Source organism: Phyllostomus hastatus, unplaced genomic scaffold, assembly GCF_019186645.2.
Source record: "Phyllostomus hastatus isolate PE091 unplaced genomic scaffold, TTU_PhHast_1.1 phas_contig_210, whole genome shotgun sequence".
NCBI classification, from domain to species: Eukaryota; Metazoa; Chordata; class Mammalia; order Chiroptera; family Phyllostomidae; genus Phyllostomus; species Phyllostomus hastatus.
The window spans coordinates 30,382,275-30,405,496 of NW_025333737.1; the positions used below are offsets into that span (position 1 = coordinate 30,382,275).

At 61.1% G+C, this 23,222-nt stretch overlaps 1 protein-coding gene across 3 annotated transcripts; it reads right to left on the reverse strand.

The window, feature by feature from the left end:
* Positions 1 to 880: 880 nt before the first annotated feature.
* LOC123817475 (junction plakoglobin) lies at positions 881 to 23,168 on the reverse strand. Of its 3 annotated transcripts, none has more exons than XM_045837178.1 (15): positions 23,016 to 23,168; positions 12,849 to 13,064; positions 11,086 to 11,345; positions 10,606 to 10,844; positions 9,677 to 9,878; positions 8,529 to 8,673; positions 8,303 to 8,406; positions 6,756 to 7,094; positions 4,330 to 4,485; positions 3,999 to 4,118; positions 3,333 to 3,483; positions 3,085 to 3,206; positions 2,460 to 2,499; positions 2,019 to 2,184; positions 881 to 1,677 (listed from the first exon to the last, which is right to left on the reverse strand). In XM_045837178.1, exons 2-14 carry the CDS (start codon positions 13,054 to 13,056, stop codon positions 2,033 to 2,035), a joined length of 2,238 nt encoding a protein of 745 aa, XP_045693134.1. In that variant the 5' UTR covers positions 13,057 to 13,064; positions 23,016 to 23,168; the 3' UTR covers positions 881 to 1,677; positions 2,019 to 2,032. The 3 variants fall into 3 exon arrangements, with proteins under 3 accessions (XP_045693134.1, XP_045693136.1, XP_045693135.1); XM_045837180.1 differs by having other exon boundaries at positions 12,849 to 13,061; positions 23,016 to 23,141; XM_045837179.1 differs by lacking the exon at positions 23,016 to 23,168 and adding an exon at positions 22,365 to 22,489.
* Between the last annotated feature and the right edge of the window lie 54 nt (positions 23,169 to 23,222).

Sequence of the window (23,222 nt, forward strand, 5' to 3'; positions counted from 1 at the left end):
GCTGCCTCCCAAAGGGGCTCCCAGCCCTCCTCCCGACAATGCATCTGTGCAACAAGGTCATGGCCTCCCTCCACTGCCCGAGCTCCAGGCAACAGAAACGGAGCAGCAGGCCCGGCAGGAGCCTGGGAACCAGAGGTTCTCAGGCTTGGCGGGTGTGCTGTATCTAGCCATCCCCAGGAGGGGGAACTTGGAGATGCAGGTAGGGGACTGTCACTTCAGCTGACAATCACACCAGCGTGACAAGTGGAACGATGGCCATGCACAGGGTACCACGGAGCAGAGAAGGGGCAGCAGCTCCGTCTGGCTGGCAGCAGGGTGGTCCTGGAGCGAGAGCTGCGGTGGATCCCAATGGGTGAGCAGGTGAGGGCCTTCCAGGCAGAGGGAGCAGCATGGACAAAAATCAGGAGGCAAGAACCAATGGGGAGGACGCTGGCTGAGGGGGCGGGGCCAGTGGGCAGGGGCTGGGGCACGCCCACCGCAGACCACAGAGGGGCCTGGACTCCAAGCCATGGGCCACGGGCCACAGGGAGTGTTACGCCCAGGAGCGATCCACCAAACGTACATTCAGGCAGGAGGGCGCAGGGCTGGAGGCTGAAAGGCCAGGAGGCGGTGGCCCACGGGCAAGAATAAGGCCCGGTATCCCTGCAGGTCATCTTAGCTCCTCTAAGACTCCTAAGACTCCAAGTTGGAGCCCTATGGGTTTGTATTAAATTAAATCGACTCTGTCTTCCTAGACGTTCCTTTCTCCCGACCCTCCTCTCTCGGTGTCTTTCCCACAAACGAGGTGGCCGTGAGGACACTTGGGATCTGGCCGAGGAGGCCACGAGGCTGCTGAGAAAGCCCCCGTCTCCCCGTCCCATGGCCCCCAAACAGCCTCCACTGGATCTGTGTTAGTTTTATTTTCATTGCTTTGGTCTATACAAAAAACCAATAACCAAAAACATAAAGCGATAATAAAACTCTCCGCAGGGACCTCTCCCAGCCCCCCTATCCATGTGCAAGAGGTTGGGGGTGGGTTGAAAGAGGAAGGGAGGAGAAAGCCCCTCACCGCACACCAGAGGGGTCAGCCAAGAGCACTTCTCGGGTCAGGCAGGGCGGTCGTGTGGGCAGGACGGGGGTGTGAGGGAGCTGTCCCCGGAGCCCCCCCCACTCTGGGAGGGGGCCAAAGCCAACCGGGCATCCTGGGGAGAGAGGCAGGCAGGGTCCTGGAGTGGGGGACTCACTCTCCACATCACTGCCCCAGCTCCCCGGACAGCAGCCCCTGCAAGAGGAGCTTTGGATTCTGGGGCTTTGGGCCTTGAACCTGGATCCTGGAGACCCTAGGGGCTCAGGACAGTTGGTCAGGCGGAGTCCAGTGAGAAAATCAGACCCAGAGAAGGACCCAGAGCCCTGTGGACCCGGGCGGCTGGAGACAGGCAGCCAGGGCAGGGACGGGGGCACTGCTGGGGGACGGAATCTAAAGCTTTAGTGGCAGGGCCACAGGGTTGGGGAGGGGCGTCGGGCCACCACTGACCCACAGCCCAGAAGAGAAAAGCAGGAGCGTGTCATCATCCCAAGAAAGACCCTACGGAGGCTCGGGGTTCGGCAGGAAGTCACGGCCCCGGTCCCCCAGGCTCAGGCACTTTGCTGTCTTGCCCCATCGTCTGCACCAAGAGTCTCTCAGATGAGGAGCCGCACCTGGGGCGGGGGGGAGGGGACAGACACAGAGAGTGGTTCAGGGCAGGCCCGGGTCCCCTAGAAGCTTGTGCCATTCCCACGACACCCACCCACCGCCCACAGAAGGGGCAGGACTCTGCGTCCCAGCGAGGATACAGGAATTAAGGCAGGCCAAGGCACACTCCCCTGGGGATGCTCAACAGCAAAGGGACCCGCACTCCTTCTTTCCCACAAGGAGCCAGAGTTTCAACAGACACGTGAGAGGGCCTCCGGGAGGAGGAGGAGGTCCTGGAGGAGAGGGAAAGCGCGTCTCGGCGGCCCACGGACATGGGGGGGGGGCTGCGAAGCGGGAAGCGCCTCACCGAGGTCGAGCCGGCTAGGCCAGCATGTGGTCCGCAGTGGGGTAGGGGGGCCGGAGGCCATCGCTGTAGGCGTCGATGGGGTAGTCCCCGTCCATGTCCATGTGCATCTCCATGGGGTCCAGGGGCATGTCACTTGAGTACATGGGGCGGTAGGTGGCATCCATGTCTGCGAAGGAGAAGGGGGACTCTGTCCAGGGTCCGCAGGCCGCCCGGTGGGGGGCCTGGGCAGCCCTCAGCCGCCTTCTCCACCTCTGCCTGACCCCGCTGGGCCTGACCCGCTTCCCTGAACTCCACGTCCGGGGGCCTGCGCAGGAGCTCATGTGGGTGCTAAACGGTAGCTGCCACGGGCCTTGGCCCTGGAGACACAGTGCCCCCCACTCACACGCCCGTGCCCCGCCCCCGCTCCCCAGGGCCCTGAGAAAGAACTCTGCACCCGCTTACCGTCTGCATAAGGTTCATTGATGGGGATCATGCTCTGGGCCTGAGGAAGGAGACAGAGAGGCACTGAGGGGCGGGGGAGGGTGGAGACCACAGGGGCTGCGGGTGGGCGGCTAGAGAGGCTTCTGTAAAGGGGGCCGAGGGAAAAGCCAAGGCCCCGTGAGGGGACAGGAGATGAAATGGGGCTACCCAGTACCCCATCAACTCCTCTCTCCTCAGGCACCTTGCCAGGGGAAGGGTCCCACCAATCATGCTTTGGGGCACCCACAGAATAACAGCCCTGGGGAGGGGAGTGGAGGGGAAAAGACAAGAATGACTGCCAGGCCCCGGCTGGTGTGGCTCAGTGGGTTGAGCACTGGTTTGCGCACCCAAAGGTCGCCAGTTCGATTCCCAGTTAAGGCACATGCCTGGTTTGCAGGCCAGGTCCTGCCTCAACACTTTATATCAGTGCGAGCAAAATTAAATTGCCATTTGGGTTGGTCAAAAACAGATAGGCGGTTCAACCTACTCTTTCCACCTCCTGAGAATCGTCCTGAACCATCCCACTGAGAAATAAAAACCTAGGACGCTGCCAGGATGGCAGGCGCCCCCATGAAAGTGCTGTCCCCAGCCCACCCAGGACACTCACAGCCTCCCAGGCGGCCGGGTCGTGCTTGAAGAGGGAGTTGGTGAGCTCCACGGACACGCGCTTGCGGTAGTCTGGGTTCTTGTCCTCGGAGATTCGGAACAAGACCGCTGCCGCGTAGGTGGCTGAGCGGAGGGGAAAGGCCCCGTCAGGCACCCGCCTCCGCCCAGGCTCAGGGGGGCGGGGGCAGAGATCGGGACACAAGGCCCAGCCCCCTCCCTCACCCCCTTGGCCCCGGCACCGCCTCTCACCAGTGCCCTCGTTGCGGGAGTGAAGCAGCTCCATGAGCGGGGACGAGGCCCCCTCCGCATCAATGGCGTCAGCTGCCTCCTTGTCCTGGGCCAGCTCGCACAGGACCCCAGCGGCCACGCGCTGGATGTTCTCCACCGGCGAGTACAGGAGCTGGGGGGAGGGGGGAGGGGGCGCGGGGCGGGGTGAGGCCGGCGGCGGCGCACCGCAGAGTCCTGCCTGTCTCTGCCTCCCCTTTCTGGGCGCAGCCCAAGCTCATGCTAGAAAGCACAGAGAGTCTAAGAAAAGCATGAATAAATGGAAAAGAACGGCAGCCACAAATCCCCACCCAGACAGACACAGCCTCTGTCAACACGTTGGTGTATTTCAGTCATCTGTGCACCCTATCTTTCCGTCCGACGTAGCGTGAGGCATTTCCTATATGTTTCATATAGAAAGCACTAAAAAACTTTTCCTCAAGATCTGTGAGTTCACACGGATACTCGAAAGAAGAAAAGAGAGAAAGAAGAGAAAGAAGAGAAAGAAAGAAAGAAAAAGAGAATGCTGCAAAACAAAACAATCGCCACTCCACATCGATCACCTGACCCGTGGCTGCCAACCTTCCCAGCTCAGCAGTGGGGATTGGCAGGGGCCCGGGGGACCGCTCCTGCCCGCCTGCCCAGACTCACCTGCACAAACAGGGGGATGGTGTTGAGCCGGAAGATCTCCATGCGGTTCATGGGGTCCCGGGCGAGGATGTGCAGGGCTCCAGTGCAGCCCTCCTCGATCTCCTCCATCCTCACGCCATCCTGCACAAGAGGGGGCATTGAGGCAGGGCGACAGGTGGCCCTTGGACGTGACCTCACAGCCCCCAATGCTCTGACAAAACCTCGCTGGTCCTTAGACGGGAATCGGTTGTAACTTGCCTCTTGGAGTGTACATACTCGCGTGCACGCACGTGCACACAGAGGCCATCCTGCCGCCAGGGAGGGCGGCCACAGGCACCACCAGCCCACTCACCGTGTAGGGCTGCTGGGTGCCTGCAGCCACGTGGCGCTGGGCATCCTGATGGGCCTTGACCAGCAGCTGGACGAGGCGAGGAATGACCGCTGCCTCCTGCAGCGGGGCATGGTTGGCTGGGCACAGGGCCAGATTCCTGATCAGGCCGATGGTTGCCTGGCAAGAAAAGGGACCACAACCAGGGTTGTTTCTGGGGTGTCTGGGGGATCCTAGTTTCCCAGCATCATCTCCTCCTGCCCTGCCATCTCTCTGGCCCCCCCAGGCCGGACATGGATGTGCTGGAAGGTCTCCAGAGAATGAGCCCACCCCAGCCCGTGTCCCTTATTCCATAGGATCTGTGAATTCCCATCTGTCTAACTCTAATAGCCCCTGCTAAAATGATACTCTATTCCAGCCCCTGGATGGCGTAGCTCAGTGGATTGAGCGCGGGCTGCGAACCAAAGTGTCGCAGGTTCGATTCCCAGTCAGGGTACATGCCTGGGTTGCAGGCCACGGCCCCCAGCAACTGCACATTGATGTTTCTCTCTCTCTCTCTTTCTCCCTCCCTCCCCTTTCTAAAAATAAATAAATAAAATCTTAAAAAAAAATGATACTCTATTCCAGACATTCTGCCAGCCCCCATGCCCTGACTCTCTTACCCTCACCCCCTCATTACCCCCACCCCCAGAGACACAAGCCATACTTGCTTTTCCGATAGTTCCCAAACCCTGATTATCAGGGAGACCTCGCTACAGTCGAGCCCAAAGCCTCCTCCCTTGGGGATGCTCACACAGCAATCCATCCCCAGCAGGGCTGCGCTCTCCTCCCCAGGGTCCCCCGACTCCCAGCAGGCACTCTGGCCTCCCAGGGTCCCTCAGGGTCTTGCAAGGCAATTTATCATCTAATTTGATCCTCAAAACAAGAAGCTAGGGGGGCAGGAATGAAAGCCGTGTGAGCGACGGGGACATGGGCGCAGGGCAGAGGAGCTGCCATGGTCGCCTGTCAGTCAGCTGCTGGGTTGGGATGCAAACCCCTCCGCACCTCGGGCTTGTAGCAGGCGCCAAGCCCAACGAGGAGCCACGAGCTGCCCTTTTTAGTCTCACTATGAATTTTTTAAAAATGTACATCATGCCCTGGCTGGCGTAGCTCAGTGGATTGAGCGCGGCCTGCGAACCAAAGCATCGCAGGTTTGATTCCCAGTCAGGGCACATGCCTGGGTTGCAGGCCACGGTCCCCAGCAACCGCACATTGATGTTTCTCTCTCTCTCTTTCTCCCTCCCTTCCCTCTCTAAAAATAAATAAATAAAATCTTTAAAAAATATATACATCATCAGTTACAGTCATTCTTCTCTGTCCTGTTCAATTGTCTAAAATATAGCCAGTGCCAGCTGGCTCCCCTGAGGAGGCCCCGCCCCTTCACACCCAGGACTCCCTGTGGCAGATACTTGATACCCCCCAGAATCCTCTTAATCCCTTGTCCTTTTTAGCATCACTCCTGAGCTAACAGACACATGGTCCTCTGACACATTACTAGTCTCTTTACACCTGCATGTAACCAAATGACCGAGTTCCACGGTGTGGGCTAAAGTAACGTGTCCCACTTCCTGGTCACTGCCAGCCTCCCACGTTCCTGGGACCAGAATGCACTGGGCAGAATGACACAGCCTGACTACTGCTGTGAGCCCAGCTCTCTCGTTCAGACCCTCTCCAATAAGAAGTGAGCTCTGTGGACCAGCAGCAACACCTAGGAGCTTGTCAGAAAACGCAGGATCTGCCTTGGCTGCTGTGGCCTGGTGGATTGAATGCCAGCCTATGAACCAAAGGGTTGCAGGTTCAATTCCCAGTCAGGGCATATGCCTGGGTTGTGGGCCAGGTCACCAGTAGGGGGCGCTTGAGAGGCAACCACACATTGCTGCTTCTCTCTCTTTCTCTCTCCCTTCCCCTCTCTAAAAATAAATAAAATATTTTTTAAAAAGAAAAGGAAATGCAGAATCTCACCACCCCCACCAAAGCCTACCAAATCAAAACCTGTTTTGTTTTGTTTTTGTTTTTTAAGACTGTATTTATTTATTTTTAGAGAGGGAAGGGAGGGAGAAAGAGAGAGAGAAACATCAATGTGCGGTTGCTGGGGGCCGTGGCCTGCAACCCAGGCATGTACCCTGACTGGGAATCGAACCTGCGATGCTTTGGTTCGCAGCCCGAGCTCAATCCACTGAAAACCTGTTTCATGAGACAGCTCATAAGCCAGTGGGCATGGCTGAGCTACAAGAAAAAAGATCCTGGCTCTCAGGAGCAGAGCCGCTGGGGTAGGTCTAAACCATTCCATGAGAGAGAGACAAATTTCTCTCCCAGGGCCTCTCTGTCACAGCAGCTTTGTCTACGGCACCTAATCCTGACTGCAGAGTGCTCCCTCCCCGCCCTGACCCCCAGCACAGCGGCGGCCGTACCTTGACCAGCGGCCACTGGTTGGGCTGGTTGAGCAGCTTGACAATGGCCGGGATGCCATAGTTGAGGCGCACGGAGTTCTGGGCCATCTCGGCCTCGGGGTGGCGGCTGGTGAGGTGGCGCAGGGCGCAGACGGCAGGCTCCGTGATGTCGTCCTTGTCGCCGGCGCGCAGGATGGCGTGGACGAGAGCCTCCACGCCGCTATTCTGCGTCACCAGCGTCTTGTTCTTGCTGTTGTTGCACGTCAGGTTGGACAGCGTGCCCGTGGCGCAGGTGAGGACGTTGACGTCGTCCACACTCAGCTGGTTCACCAGAATCTTCAGCACGCTCTCCAGTCCCTCCTAGGGTCGGGGGAAGGCAGTGATGTGTGAGAGGGACTCCCAACAGCCCCCATGTATGGCCCAGGAGGGAGAAAGAGGACCTGACAGTTGGGGGCGGGGGCGGGGTCGCGGCGGTGGTCTGAAGCCCACTCAGCTGACAGGCAATGGACCCCGCCCCTGTGCCAGGGCACCTTCATCCCTGCGATCCTGCTGACGCCACTGAGAGCAGCGCCCCCCTGTGGGCGAGTGAGACTCAGCGAGATTGTGTGGCTTGCCCTCCAACCCACAGCTGGAGGGCTGGATCTGAACCCAGGTCTGTCTCTAAGCTCCACGCTCCTTCCTCCAGCCCCCGGCTCCTCCTCTGAATGCTCATTCACAGGCAGAACATCACTCAGGCCAAGGGCGGCAGCCCTCAGGCCAGGAGGAGCCTGAGGAGGAGGCCACAGGCATCACTGGCCCAGCCGACCCATTTTTACATGCTTCCATCTTTCCGGGTCTTCCCGGCTGCCCCCCAGTGATCCCCAGGCCAATCCGCTTTTGGGAAGCCTTACTTCTCCTGGGCCGAGGGGAGTGAGCGGCGTGTGGGCTCTGTGGTGGAACAGGAAGGCCCTGGGCTCTGGGCACAGACAGTCCTGAGTTCATACCCCACCCTGCCATTTCTCAGCTGCGACCGAGGGCCTTAGTTAACTCCCCAAGCCTCCGTTTCTCCATCTGAGCAACCCATCCCACGCTCTGCCTCCGGTCCTGGGAGGGGCGACCGAGACAATGCCAGAGAGGCCAGCTCACAGCCGGTGCTCACGGAACAGCCTGTGGCCGGGGCTCTTAGGAACGACAGATTGTAAGAAGGGACCAAGAGACTTGTCCTGAAACTGGTTTTTTCCCCCTTAAACTGTGTTTTTGGCCACTGGGGCCTCCAAGCTGTGTCTTAGCGCCCTGCTGTTCCCCACCCCCGAGTCTAGGTCAGAGCCGTTCCCCTGGAGCCACCTGGAACCCAGCTTAGAGAAGCGTCCCCCTTCATTGATTCCCCTTCCCAAGTCCCTAACAGAGAACAGAGCCGCAAGCTAAAGGGGTGAGGGCCCCCCGGGCACGTCCAGCCTCCGCCATAACAGGGCAAGATTCAGAGGCCTGAGGCCTCCCACGGCCCCTAGGGTCAGACCTAGCCTGGAGGCTGGACGCGGTCAGACAGTAGGGGCTGAAGAGGCAAACCCAGGCCCGAACTGTTTCCTCACCTGCTTGGTGGCCACGTCCGAGAGGTTGCGCAGGGTCCAGAGGCAGTTCTGCACGAGGCGGGGGCTGTTGCTCGTCAGGTGTTTGCCCAGAGCCTGCATCCCACCTGCAGTGGGGGACAGAGATCAAGTCAGCCACAGGGGAGCACAGCTGAGCCAGGCCACTGGACCAGGCCCCACCCTGGCCCTCCCAGCCCCGTGGGCCCCCGCCACGGGCCGTGCTCCTCACCAGCTTCCACGATGGCGGGCTTGTTGCTGGGGCACACCGACAGCACCTTGAGCACGCGGCTGGTGGTCCAGAGCAGCTTCTCGTAACTGTAGTTGCGCATGATCTGCACGAGGGCCTGGGGCCCTCCGTTGGCCAAGATGATGAGCTGTGAGGAGGAGGGGGAGCATGAGTGTGTGACGGACAGGGAATCCAGCGACGAACAAGGAAGGGAAAGGGGGCCGACGGAGCTGCCGTTACCGAACGTCAGCTAAGACCTGAAGAGATGCTGTGACTATTCAATAAGCCAAAACCTTGAAAACAGGGTAACACACAATGCTGGCAAGGACGAGGCAAAAGTGTACTGATAAACATCACCACTGCCCTGGCTAGCGTAGCTCAGTAGATTGAGCTCGGGCTTTGAACCAAAGCATCGCAGGTTCAATTCCCAGCCAGGGCACATGCCTGGGTTGCAGGCCACAGCACCCAGCAATCACACATTGATGTTTCTCTCTTTCTCTCTTTCTCCCTCCCTTCCCTCTCTAAAAATAAATTTACAATCTTTTAAAAAATGCTCATAATTATACATTAAAAAAAAAACATCACCACCGATGACACTGTGAATAACGTAATCAGCTTGGAAAGCCGTCTGCCAATAGGGATAAAAGCCTACAAATACTAAAAGCGTTAGCCCTGCTGATGAAAAAGTATCCGCCCTTTGGGAACAGCTCCGTGCCCACAGATGCTCGTTCTAGCATTGTTTACGAAGGTGGGGAAGCAGGAGCAACTCAGATGCCTTCCCTCAAAGTAAACCTGGGGCCTCCACTGAATGAAATGCTATTTGCCATTACAGACGGTGATTTTGAGGACAATACAACCAAAAAATCGTGTTTCGTGTCCCGTAGAAAATGAATGCAGTTATATAGTTGCTGTGACGACAGCTAGTATAAAATGCCCACAGGACAGCACAGAGGGAGCTCATCAAAATAACAACGGCTGGGGGAGGACAATGTTTTTTTTTCTCTTTTCCTTGTCCTCAAAATAGCTATGTAGTACAATAATGGCATGTACATACACATTTAACCTGACAGCGGTCAGGAGGCGGCGGTCTGAGGCCGCCGAGGGACAGAAGGGCCGGAACGGGGTACCCTGAGTCCCGGCAGTGGGCCCACCTTGCTCTCCTGGTTGCCGTAGGCCAGCAGCTGCAGGCAGTCGGTGGTGATGGCCAGGAACTTGGGGTTGTTCTTGTTCAGCAGCGGCACCATCTTCTGCAGCCCATCAGCCAGGCGCACCGCCATCTTGGCGCCCTCCTGGTTGAGCAGCAGGTTGTGCAGCGTGGTGATGGCATAGAACAGGACCGACTCCACGGGGGAGCTGGGGTGGCAGGCAGGGGGGCTCGGGTGAGTCGGGTCCCGGGGGCCTGACATCAATGTAGGCCACCACCCCACCGGCATGGGTACCAACATCCCCATGGAAACCGCCCTTTGCTAACATCTCATCGTCCCTGAGCCCGGCCCACCTTTACGCATGGGGCACGCAGCACCTGTCCTCTCCCCACGGGGACCACGACCCCTCCTGCTCCTAGGCTCCCAGCCTGCAGCTGGGCAGAGAGTAGGTCCCCTTGATACCTGCCCCTACGATGTACAGTAACTACTACATGGAAACCACATGCCAGAGAGGCCTGCAAGGGGCTCGGAAGGGAGTAAGATCGGAGTCCCTCAAGGAACTCACCACCCAGCACGGGGCTGAGGCCAATCCACATGGCGAGGCCAGAAAGATAAAGGTGGTGAGGGAACCCGCTGCTCCCTCCCCTGGAATACTCTTCCCTTCATTTACAACAGCCGAACTCCACTCGTCCATCAACCTTGCTAGTAAGAGTGGGGGAGGTCTGAACAGTTGCAGACACCCCCTGCCCTAGCATGAACTGTGGCCTCATCACCAACCTGCTCATGACATGACCAGCTAAGCACCAAGACTGGCTGCGGTTCTGCACCTGGCACATAGTAGGTGCTCAATGAATGTCGTATGGAAGCCCAGGGAAGGGAGGGGGAGGCCAGGTCAGGGAGAGTCTGGGCCCCCGCCGCGAGCACAGCGCAGGTACCTGAGCATGCGAACCAGGGCGGGGATGCCGCCAGACTTGAAGATGGCAAGCAGCCCCTCGCGGTGGTGGGAGAGGTTGTGCAGGATGCTGGTGGTGCAGCGGGCCGTGTCCAGGTCGCTGGTGTTCTGCATGGTGCGCACGACAGCGGCCACCAGCTGGGGAGAGCTCATCAGGGCCCGCCGTGACGCCTCCTTCTTCGACAGCTGATTCACGATCATGGCTGCCTTAGTCACCACCACCTGGAGGGGCGGACGCGAGGACGGGAGTGAGCAGACCCGCCAGCTCCAGCTGCCACTGTGAGAGGGAGGTGACCAGGGGGCCCCTGCACAAAGCTCGTGGGAACCCAGGTCAAGCTCTCCCTGCTCATGGGGCTCTGGGTCAATGACCTCCCTCTGTCCCAGGTAGGACCCTCCCCTCTGTGGACACCTGTCCTCTCCCTCCCGTCTGCCCCCCCACCCCAGCTAGGCCCCCCTCACGGACCGGGTCCTCATCGTTCAGCAGTTTGGTGAGCTCCGGCAGGGCCCGGGTGGCCAGCTCGGCATCATCCTGGTAGTTGATCAGGTGTACGATGGCCGACTTCAGCAGCTGGGACGGCTCGGCCAGCCGCTGCAGGTTGGTGGTCTGGCCCTCCACCTGGGTGGTCAGCAGTAGCGAGCTGTCCTCCCCTGCCATGCCAGGGCACATGGCCTCCCGCACCCGCTTGGCTCGGGCCGTGGTGGACATCTGGTACTCCAGGTCACCTAGGGGCCGACGGACATGGCCTGAGCTGCGGAAGGCCGAGAAGAGGCCGAGAAGGGGAGCAGGGCGGGCATGCGAAGAGCCCCCCCCGGGGTTCTCCGGGGTTCTCCGGGCTGCCTCCCAACCCGACCAAAGGCCCAGCACACCAGCTACAACGCTGCCTCTGCCCAGTGCCCTCGGGGAGGTCACCATCGCCTCAGTCAGGTCGTCTGTGAGAACGCCATCTGTTCTGCCTACCCCAGGGGATTCTTATGAGAATTACATGAGATAACAGCCGTGAACCGCCCTGGAAAGGATTCGTGCGCCTGGCCCGTCCCACTGCAAACACGTTGGTGATCACTGTTATTAGCAGGCCAGGCACAGCTAACACTTCTGGAGTACGTATTATGTACCTGGCAGTGAATTATGCATTTTTCTTGTATTTTCTCATTTAATCTTCCAACTCAGAAGATAAGTACTATTATTATCTCCACTTTATAGATGGAAGAACTGAGTCACAGAGAGGTTATAGGAACCTAAGCTGGGATCTGAACTCAGACAATCTGACTCCAGAGCCCAAACTTCGACTCTGGGCCCCGCCGTTAACCACCGGGTCAAGGTCAGATGAGACAACCTGCTTCTCTTCACCCCCGAAATCTCCTGATGCTAATTATACTCCCGTCATCCCCAAAGGAGGCAACTCCCCCATCACACGGACAGGCAGATCCAGGCCCAGAGGCAGGAGACACCCAGTGACATACAGCGGACCGGAGGGAAAGTCAGGACGGCCGATTTCAGAAAGCGGGAGCTGGGTCCTTAGCCCAGACTCCGGGTGCCGCCTCCTGGGTGGGCCCGGGAGTCCCACAAACAGCCGCCCAGAGTCCCCAGGCAGCCCTGCCCTGGCCGGTGTCCAGGCACCCCGGGGAGAGGGAGGCAGGGTTTCCGCCCTCCAATTAATCGGGGAGGAAACCTCGACCTGGCTCTCCCACCTGCCTGCTGGTGGGGCGCCCGTGTCCCTGAGCCCCGGGGCTGGCTCGGTCCCTGCACCGCTGGGCCCTGGCCCGTTCCCATGTCAGCATACTGCACATGCCGGGCTTGACTCCTCCCCGCCCCCCACCGGGAGCTCTCAGGCTTGAGAACTGCACCTCCTCTCCAGACCGGGGCCCCCTGAGGGCTGGGGCTCTGCCTCCCCACCAACCTTGAAGGTCCTAGAACAAAAGGATGATGCCTTTCTACAGCCCCTGGGTTTCGGAGGGTGAAGGTGACACCCCCTCATCATTCCGTATATGGGCGGAAGGCAAAGACGGTGTCTCTTCTCTTCCTTCAGACGGGTGGGCAGGACCTGCCCGTTCCCTCCATTCTAGAGGCTCACGAGGGGAATCTGCCTCCCTCCAGGGTGGGGGCAACCTAAGGCAGATGCTGTGCCTCTCGAGGCCCTAAAGTCCGCCTCCTTCTACCCCGAACCCCCTGCAGGGCCCAGCACTCTGCTGGAGTACTCCCAAGGACCAGTGCCCCGGGCTCCCGACCTTGGTTCTGAGACACGCCCTGGGTGTACGTGGTGGTCTTCTTGACGGTGTACTGGCGCCCGCAGGCCTCCTCCTCGTCCATGATGCCCTTGCTGCTGAGCGAGGGCACGCAGGTGTTGGCGCCCGAGTGGATGCCCGAGTCATAGGTGTATGTCTGTTGCCACTCCGTCACCTTGATGGGCTGTTCGATCAGGTTCATCACATCCATGGTAGCTGCTGGGGACGCAAAGAAGGGGCAAGAAATCAGCTGGCCCCCACTGGGGCATCCCATTGGCTGGCCCAGCCCCCGACCTGCCCACTGCCCCTTACTCCCAGGGCAAGCCCAAGGGCCCCAGTGGGCTGCGGTGAGGGAGCTGGGGGCCAGAGGGGCACCAGGCCTGGGGAAGGATGCCCACGCGTGAGTCCTGGGTTTGCATCTCTGACCACCAGCCAGGATCGGGGGAACCCCACGGTGGGTAGGGCAGTAAAAAGCCAGATGCCCCAACCCAGCCCTCGTCTGCCCCACCTTGCGGACCCTTCCCAACACTCCCAGAGGAGAACGCACTCAAGGCCTCCAACAGTGCCTGGGGTCCTGCAGACCACCCCCGCACCCACTGGGGCTCCCTAGGAAGGCTGCTGGAGGCGAGGTCACTGTGCCAGGAGCCGGCTGGTCGGACAGGGAAGCGGTGGGAAGGTTTTCTCTGGGAAGCTGGGGAGGCTGCTGAAAGCAGCCAGAGGCGCCCAGGATCCCTTAGGATCTCACAGGACCTCTCTTCCGCAGAAGGTGCAGAACGGCAAGTGGCCCCAGAGCCCCAGGGCCTGCAATTCCCCGTCTCTCCGGCACCCCAGCTCCTGGAAACCTTTTCCAGAATTCTGAGTCCCACCAACAGCTTCAAATTTCAGCCACATACTACCGCGGTGACCCATCTGCCCGCTGAGCCTCAGTGTCCCCATCCGTGAAATGGGGTGGCACCACCTCCCCAGCAGGTTGTCGTGAGAACCGTATCTGTAAAGGACCCTGCATGGTGCCTAGCTCACAGTGGGGACAGATGTGGGGGACAGTGGCCATGTGTCAGCACCGCCTCTGCCCCACAGGTGTCTGCACACCCCCTGGCCTCCTCGAGCCCAGGCCAGGGATGAGGGGCGAGGCGGGCCCGGGGGTGGTGGCTGTCTTTCAGGCACCCCTCCGTCTCTCTGCAGAGACGGGGGCCACTCGAGGGTAACGAAGAGCTGGGCCCTGCCCTGTCCCAGGGAGGCGACTCCCCACCTGCGGTCCTGGCTCCCTGTCAGGGAAGCCAGGCTCAAGGTGGGGGCTGACCTGGCATCGTACCTTCCACCAACGCACCATCCTCACAAGAGGGTCTCTAAACGCACGCTCTGCTCGCTCACGCACAGGTGTGGGGGCTGAGGCTCCACCAGGTGAGGGGGCAGGGCACGGCAATGGCAGAGCCAGGACCAGGCGCAAGCACGAGTGACACCCGAGTCTGCAGCCTTGCAGGCCCAGTGTGGCCTCCGTGGGCAAAAAGACCACGGGCTGGTCCGCCCCAAGGCCCGGCAGCACCCAGCACCTCACACCCGCCGTGTGGGGGGGCCGGGTGAGAGCGAGGGCGGGATGGCCGGTGCAGCCTGGCCCCACCCCAGCAGCCAAGATCACCAGGGATCTGTCCTCCCAGGGACGCCGGGCTGGGGCCACCCGCCCAGAGAAAAGGATGACAAAGGGCCCTTCAGGTTTCACTGCCTTTTATGGTGATGCCTGGCTCCTCCCCGGCCCAGAGCACACCTGGAACAGGCAGCGGCAGGAGCCCGCGCGGCTCCCAGCGCCGCCTCCCCTCCCCCATCGCATCACCCGGCGTGACTCAGAGTTTCGGGCTGCCGAACAGAAGCAAGGCCCAGAGCACCAGACAGCCGGCTGGGTGCCGCCAGATGTGCCAGCCGCTTCCCAGGCACAGACCAAGTGTGGCTTTCAGGGGGAGCCCCGGGCCCCGCAACCACACCGCCCTGCCCTCCCCGCAGAGAGGGAACACAGGAGAGTCGGGGAGGCGCGTGCCTGTCAGGGAACCAGGAGGAGGAAGGTGGGGCGGCCTCGGGAAATAAGCTGCACTAACGCTGTGAATAAACACCCCTCGGCCAGGAGGACGGCTGAGCCAGCGCCTGGACGGCGAGCCCCTGCCCAGTCCACTCGGGACAAGCTGGGCATCCCCAGGCCTGATCATCAAAACACCCACCCACCACCACAGTCGGAAAAGCCCCCCGCCCCTGCAGAGGCAACTGCCCACCCCTGGCGCTTCCAGTCGGGGGCTGGCGGGCCTCGCCCAGGACCACAGGCTCCATCCCTTCTTCACCTGCCCGAGGCTGCCCCCCCAAGGCTGGCCACGGGAGGGGCGCTTCCTCAGCAAGCCCCCCACCAGGCCACCAGCCCGAGGGGGCCAGAGTCCTCGCAGAGATCAGAGGGTCCCTAGGACAGGGGGCATCTCCCTGCCTTGACTACCAAAGGAACCTCATTTCTTCCCTCCAAGCAACCCCAGCAGGCATCTTATGACTCCCAGTTTCCAGGTGGAGAAATTGAGGCTGGACATGGAGGACGTGGGGGCGCTCTGCTCAAACGCAGGTCAGCCTCACTGCAGGCTAGCCTGGGTCAGGAACCAGGGCTGCTCCCCTGGTTCCTAACGGGGGGATCCAGGGAAAGAGGGACCCCTGAGGTCGAAGAGAGAGGGCCAGACACACAGCTGCAGAGGAGAGGGGAGGGGCTGAGCCCCCTCACCAAGAGGAGCAGCAGCAGCTGAGGTCAAGGGTTGGAGGCAGAGCCCAGGAGATGGGAAAGCTGGGAAATCAGGTTTAGTTCCAGCTCCTCCACCAACTCGCAGAGCGCCCTCAGCCAATTATTTCTCCTCTCTGCGCCTCGTGAACAGAAGCGTGGCCCAGGTGGTCTCAGGGGAATGCTGGTGTCCAGGCTTCTAGGAATAAGGAGCCAGGACTGCCGTGACAGACAAGAGAAGGCTGAGGGCGGGCAGAACCGAAAAGCAACTCAGAGAGGTCCCACACCAGCTCACGGGAGAGCGATTCCTGCAACAGGAAGGCTAGAAAGACAGACGTCAGACCTCAGGCGGGATGGACAACCAGCCCCGCCTTCCCCCACCTACTCCCCAGGAGAACCAGGGAAATCCTCCCCTAAGACACTAAAAGTGCTGTTTTTGCAGTTCCCAGGGTGGAGCGGGCCGCACCCAGCTCGGTCTCACCGCCCTCCACCCCGGACCTGGAGGAGACGTGCCAGGGCCCCCGGACAGCGCCAGGGTGGAAGTGGGCGAGACAGACTCGGGCCCTGCCCTCGTGCAGTGGACAGGGACGGGCAGAGCCAGACACAGGGCGGTTTTCGGAGCTGAATGGGGGGCCTTTGTGTTTTAGCGACGCGCTCTATTCTTGGCACCACGGGAGGAAGAGGCCAGCTCAGAGATCACCGGGTGGGGTGGAGGGCAGCGCGAGGGAAGGAAGAGAGGAGACAGGGCCCTGGGGGGAGGGGGGGGCGGCTTGTGAAGGAGCCTCCCCCCACCAGTCCACACTGCAGAGGAACTGCGAGGAAGCAACTGGGCTGCCTGGGCCTCCTCTTGCCCTTCGCTCCTGCCTCCTCCTTGGCACGGCCGGTCCAGCAGGCTGGCTGGCACTGGGCACCCTGAACCCAAGGCTGTCCCGGCAGAGTATGGCCCAGCCCTGGCATTAAAAATAACTCCCACCAGAGCTACATCAGGCTCCTGCCAGCACCCACTGTCCATGACGGGCACCGCCGGGCGGGGCTGCAGGTGCCGAGTGTCAGTGAGACACCTGGAAACCAGGCCGGGCACAGGCCGCCTGGCGGGGCGGGAGCCGGGCTGGGAAATGCTGCGTTGGAGGCTGGAAGAGCAGGCTGGGCAGGCCCCGGAGGTTCCTGGGGCCAGAGGCTGGCGCCCTTTGCAGACTCAACTCACGGGCTTGGACAGGGAGAGACATGGAGCCTTGGGCAGGGTGGGGGAGCACGGAGTCAGGCGAGGGGGCTTCGGCCCCCCACTGGCTGGGTGCCCATGGGCCGTCACTCCCTGTCCCTAAACCTCATGCTCCTCACCTACAAAGTGGAGATAACCCTGCTTCTTTGGACCGCTGTGTGGACCGAACACAATAGAGACCGTGGAAGCCCTCGATGGACCAGAAAGACGCAGGCAAGCATCCTTCCATTAAGGAAGCAAAGAAGTGGAGGAGGAGGCCAGCAGAGATGGGCCGAGCAAGGTGGCCGGTAACCAGCCTGCTCTTTGGGACCCAGACCCTGAGGGCTAGGAGGGGCGCTGCCTCCAGGCCTAGGCCAGGGTCCCGGGGGCGGCGTGGGGCGTGGCTGGAGACTAAGTGCCGCGTCTACCTCCCAGGAGGAGAGGCCAGGTGGGGTCGCTGTGCCGTCTGCCTCCCCAGTCACGTGCGCTGCCTTGCGCAGCCAGGGTGGTCAGCCGGTCAGGCAGGGACATTCCCCACATAGCAGCCCCAGGGGAGAGGCTGGGCCCCGCAGGGTCACCAGCCCCCACCCTCCCCCACTCTGTCTCTGGCTCCAGCTGAGATCTGGCCAGCAGCACGGACGGACACAGGCTCTGCAGAAGGGCAGAGACAGACATGAATCCTGTGCTCCAGAGCCTTGCCTCCCCCAGCAGGCCGGGGCTTCCCAGCCAGGCCTCTCCCTGCAGACTGGTGGCTCCGGCAGGAAACCCCCGGCGGGTCAGATGTCCTTGGCAGGCCGTGATCTGCCCCATCAGGCTGGTCATGCCAAGGGGACAGAGACTGAAGCAGGCGCCAGGTGCGGCCAGGACGGCCCTGGGGACAGGAGAAGACAGGAACCCATCTGGAGCTTCTGGAGCAAAAAACCCTCCTTTCCTGCCTGGAGGGCACCCAAGCAGTGGCCACAGGACGGGCTCGGGTCAGGCTGACCCGGCTGCTGGCTGTTTTCTTCCTTCTGGGCTCCTTCCCAAAGCAAACACACGAGGGTGGGAAGACGAAGGGGGGACCTGGAGGAGAGGGACATGCCAGGCCAGGTGGCGCGACCCGGGAGCCTGCAGACCGCTCCCCCAGAGAGGGCTCCACTCCCTGTTGGGGACCCGAGTGGGCAAAATTCCACACCGGCAGATGACCCCAAACGTGGACTCCTGGGGGTGGAAAAACACTTTGCCCAGCCACAGGAAACAATGACAAGCCAGTGATGTGTCTCCACACACAAGGGCGGGCTGGCTGCCCTCCCTGCCCACCCCCCACCCTACCCACCTCAGGGGCTTGGGCGGCCCAGTGGCCCCGGGCTGGTGTCACTCCTCAGGTGTGACTCATGCTACAAGGTTCACGCTACAAGGCTGGTGGCCTGGCCCTCTCCTGGGAGGGCAGGAAAGACCCCACTGTTAGCCCCTGTTCAGCGTTTGCTGGCGAAAGTGAGGATTTGGAAAAAGGTTTGGTTGAAGTTCGGTCTTCTGTACAGAGCACAGGGCGTGAGATCCCCAAGACGAAGGCTGTGAAACAAGGGATGCTAAGAAAAGAGAAGGGAAAATACCGCAGTAGCTGCCTCAGTTTCTTCTGTCCCCTAGTAGACGTTTCTAACTCTCCCATTGTTTTTGCAATGATCAGACAGTCCTGTTTCAGTCAAGGAGGGGAGTCCAACGTCCTCCTCTGCCCCAAACGAGCAGCATAGTCACTGCCCAGCGGGCCCCAACTCTCCCTCAACTCTCCCTCGGCCTGCCACCCCTCAGAGATAAGACTCCACAAGACTCCGCTGTCCCCACAGCAGGACAAAAAGCAGGCCTGCCAACCCACACTCCACAGGTCACAGAAAGCTGAGCTCTCTGCCCTGAGGGCTTTAAAGGCTGGGAGGGGACTGAGCAAAAGGAGACTGGTCAGCCAACTGTCTCTTCAGGCCTGGCCAAGGAAGTTGCTAGAAACTGGGGCAGCCCATGCCCCACCCACCCACCCCCAGACCTCCATCAGATCCAACCAGGTCCCAGGAGAGAGGCCTCGGGGTCTCGCTTGCAGGGACACAAACCCTGATGACCCGCCCCAGACACACCTCTTTCTCTTCCCAGGGGCGACTGGGCCGGCTGGCGGCGCAGGGACACCTGCCCCTGTCACGGACGGGTCTTTTTTCTCCTGGAAGGCACGAGACTGAGCGTTTCCCCAGAGACCCCAACAGACCTCAGATTCACCCCAAAGGGTCACAACAGCTGCCTGCCCCCCGCCCCGGGGGCCTCCCCAGCTCGCATGGGGCCCTGCCTCATCTTCTTCAGAGAAGAGTCAATGCTGAGCCTCCATCCACCTCTCTCCCTTCTTCTTCAACTCACGATCTCATCTCTAACACACAGGAAGTCCTTCCTCCTGTCTGGCCGCGTCCCTTCCGTAAAAGCATCGGGCGCTGCTCTCGTATCCTCACAGGTGACGGACAAGTGCAAGGCCCTCGCCCTCTGTGTAGCTAGCTAACAGCCGGGACTAAGTTCCTTCTCGTTCCCTCTCTGTCACTTCAAGTCTCCTCAGCCTTCTCTCCTCCAGCATCCACACTTCCCACGCCTGGGGTCCCCTCCTGCCCTCAAGGGAAGCAGACGCCCAGTGCTGGTAGGTTTTCACCGAAGCCCCTACTTCCCAGGCCCGTTCTGGGGTCAGGCGCCCAGCTGGCACAGGTGCCAGAGCTGGGCAGGTCTGAGAGGACAGTGTCACCAGCCCCTCCCCTTCGAGCCCCGCCAGCCCCGTCACCAGAAAGGCCCTCCAGCAGCCCAAACGGTCCCACACTGCAGCCCCCCAGGCCCCTGGGCCCCGAAGCAGAGGACAGACAGCCGGCTTCACTCCCAAACACAGCCTGGCAGGACTGCCTGGCGTGCCCCAGCAGGACATGGGCCCCGTCCTAAATCTGACTCTCATTTCTCCCCACTCTCCAGGGAGCAGCACCCTGCCCCCTGCCTCCCTTATCTTGGCAGAGGCCCAGCCCCCAGCACACCGGGCAACTCCCACTTCCTACACAGGGGCAAGCCCAGGATAGCCCATGGGTCCCAGAGCGCTGGCCAGGCGGCAGCTTGGGCCATTGCTCTCCTCTTCCCTCCCCCAACCCCCTCCCCCAACTCCCCACAGACCCCGGCCTGGAGGAGACTCCGCTGCCACCACCAGGAACTGAAAACCGAGCGGCACGGAGGTTTCAGAACGCCGGAGGCTAGGGTGTGAGTCACCGGTACCTGACGGAGCTGCCCCTGCCTGCACCGCCCATACATCCTTTCCTGGGCCCTCCCGACGTCTCTTCTCCCCAAACCCCTGAGCAAAGGCTCTCAAAAGGGAGTAGCAGAAAACCTCTTCCCAGAACCTCACCAGGGCGATCCATCAGGACGGGCCCTGGGTTCGGGGCCAGAGAACCTACAAGCCGGACTTGGCTCTGTTCACAGTCTCGCCGTGCAGCCAGGAAGTTAGTTAACTTCCCCGAGTTTGCAGGTCCTCATCCGTAGATAATGATACCTACCCCGAGGGCCAGTCACGAGGATTAAGTGAGAAGAGCCAATGAAAGTTCTAGGTATCTGCAGAGTCCTCCCTTGCTGAAGTTACCATGTATCAAGTACTTTGCTGGGTAGGTAGATAGCATTATCCCCATTCTACCAAGGAGGTCACTAAGGCTCTGAAGGGACAGTGATGTGACCAAGGCCCGAGTTAAGTGAGTGACACAGCCAGGACTCAAATCCTGCTCAGTCCAAGCCCCAATCTCTGTGCTCGGTACGGTCACACCTCTCCGATGAAATAGCCCTTTTGTCGAGGAGTCTATCGCCCCATCCCACTCTCAGGTGGCCCCTCTCCTCACCCTTCCCAGGCCAGGGAGTGGCCTCCTCACTGGAACCTTCCCCACGGGCCTCCAGACAGCAGCCCCGGCCCCGGCCTCCATTCCTGTAGGCTGCCTTCCCAGAGCCTCGGCCCTGGCAGCCCAAACAGCCTTCAAAAGGAATGGGGTGGAGCTGGGGGCAGGGAGCAGGGGTGGGGGGGGGAAGACTCTTGTCACCCAAGCTATGGCTTGATCTAGCAAGAAGCGACTACTTGGACCCAACCTCCCCCTGCCTCACTTCCACCCAGTAAGTAGCCAGTTTTCACCAGGCACTTCCTAGCAATCCCTCCCCAGCATTATCTTTTCATCACAGCCACAAACCAGATTAGCTAAACTAATCATTTAACCAATGTAATTACAATGCCTTCCCCTCCTCCTCTACTTTGGCGGCACCGAGGAGAAGGAAAGCAGGTTCCGTGTGCCCAAATTCCATGCCCTTATGGCTCCCCACAGGTACACCCCCCAGTAGGGCAGAAGTGGGATGGGGAGGAAGCCTGATCCTTCCGGGTGCGGGGCACTCCATGGGGGTCTGACCCCAGCCCCCCCCCTCACTGCTGTCTCATCCACAAACAGGAAGAGGTGGTGAGATCTTCCTGAGTTAGGACAAGCAGCCCCGATCCCCCAATCTCCCCTTCACCCTGGGATGGAGGGAGAACCTGACTCTCACATTTCCCCCTCTGTTCCCCGAGGAGGCTGGGCTCCAGGTCCCTGCAAAAAGACCACGGTGCGGATTTTTTAAAACCACTGCTGGAAGCTTGGTGGAGAACCCGAACTCTGGCCAGGGGAAGGGCTCTCAGAAAGCTGGGCGCCCGGAGGCGCTCGTACAGCTCTGCCTGGAAAACCTCCCCCCCCCAGCGGCCTTCCTTCTGCCCCACTTTCCCCATCCAACTCCCTCAGGACAAGGGGTGGGAGGGGAAGGACAGCAGAAGCCTCCAGAAGGAATGCACCTTCAAAGTCCAGAAACCGAATGGAAATCAATGTCCACCGCTCCGCATGTTTCGCCCTCAGTTCCCAGCCTGCTAAATAACGTGGGGGACCCTGTAGGGGGGGGGGGCGGGGGGAAGACCTGAACAGTCGCTTGCACCACCATAGTCATTTGGCCGGGCCCTGCCCCACCCCCATTCCTGGGGAGGGGGCCGAGCTTGGGCGGGAGCCAGCAGTGCAGGCCTCTAGTGAGGGGGTGTGGTGGTCCCCGGAGGCAGGAAGAGAAGGAAGAGGCTGCTTCCCCTTCGGCCCACCCCACCCCCACCTCAAGCCCCAGAGGCCCAGCAAACAGGACGGAGGTGGAGGCAGGGAGGACAGGGTCAGAGCGCAAGCACTAGCCCTGGATCAGCCTGGCTAGCTGGGGGGTGGGGTCTTGCTCCCAGAAGGACCTTATAAACCTGGGGTAAACCCTGGGCAAGAAGGCAGGAAAATCCCGGAAAAAGCTACCATGAATACTTCTGGAAAGTTTGTTTTGGGTGATCCCCCCCCTTACAATAAGAGATTAGAAAAGAGGGTAGTCCTGTTCCCATGTCAACACTCTGGAAGCCGCGGCTACTGGAAACTGGGAGGGTGAGTTCTCCACCCGTGCACGATGCCTCCGCCCAGACCCCAGTTCGAGCCCCGGGTGCCAGACACCGGCTGGGCGCAGCGCCCACCCTGCACGAGTCCCACTGTCACCCCACCCCACATCCGCTGGTGAACCCCAGCCCGGCACCCACCGGAGCGCAGGGAGGCGCCGCAGGTACAGGGCCAGCGAAGCTCCGGGAGCTGGAGGACTGGGCCTCTGGACTACGAGTGCTCACCTGCTGGGCAGGTGGGGCCCGCATCCCTGGGAAAATGTGCGCTCGGCCCGACAGCTGGGCAAACCGGGCGCAGACAATAGGGCCCCACCCAGGCCTGGGGGAGTAGAGAGGGAGGGAAAGCAGGGATGACGCGAGGTGGGGTGAGGGTGGCCCCAAAGAGACCAGCTGCAGCAAGTTTCCCAAACAGTGCGTTCCTAACCAGATGAGCCCTGGGACGCAGGCGAGACAGGTCAAAGTCTCCCCCGCGAGAGTCAGGCGACAGTCAGGGACGCGGCGTCGGGCGAGCTCCGCGGGCCCTGGGGAAGGAGCAATCCCCGAGGCACCTGCCCAGACCACTTCCCGCCCTTCGCAGATCCCGGGTTCACGGGGCCAGCAAGCACATTCAGCCCGAGCCCTGTGCCCCCTTATAAGGTCGCCGCGCCCAGGACCCCGGCGCGCCCCCTGCCGCCGGTGCAGGGTGAGGTTCCCCGGCTCCCGCCCTCACCTGCCCTAAGACGGAGGTTTCGGCCTCTCCGCCGCTTGCCGCCCTTCCCTCGCCCCAGCGATACTAGCCGCGATCGTCCGCACCTGAGTTGGGAGCCTGGCCGGGCTGGGTAGGGGTCAGGCCGGGCTACGAGCCGGCGCGGGCAGCGAACTAAGCTCGGCGCGCTCGGGCGGCGGCTGCTCCGGACTCTGGCCAAGGAAGCAACTCAGTAACTGAACAAAAGGCGAAGGGACCTGACAGCCAAGCCACGCCTCTCGCCCCCTCGAAGCTCCGCCCATGAAGGACACGCC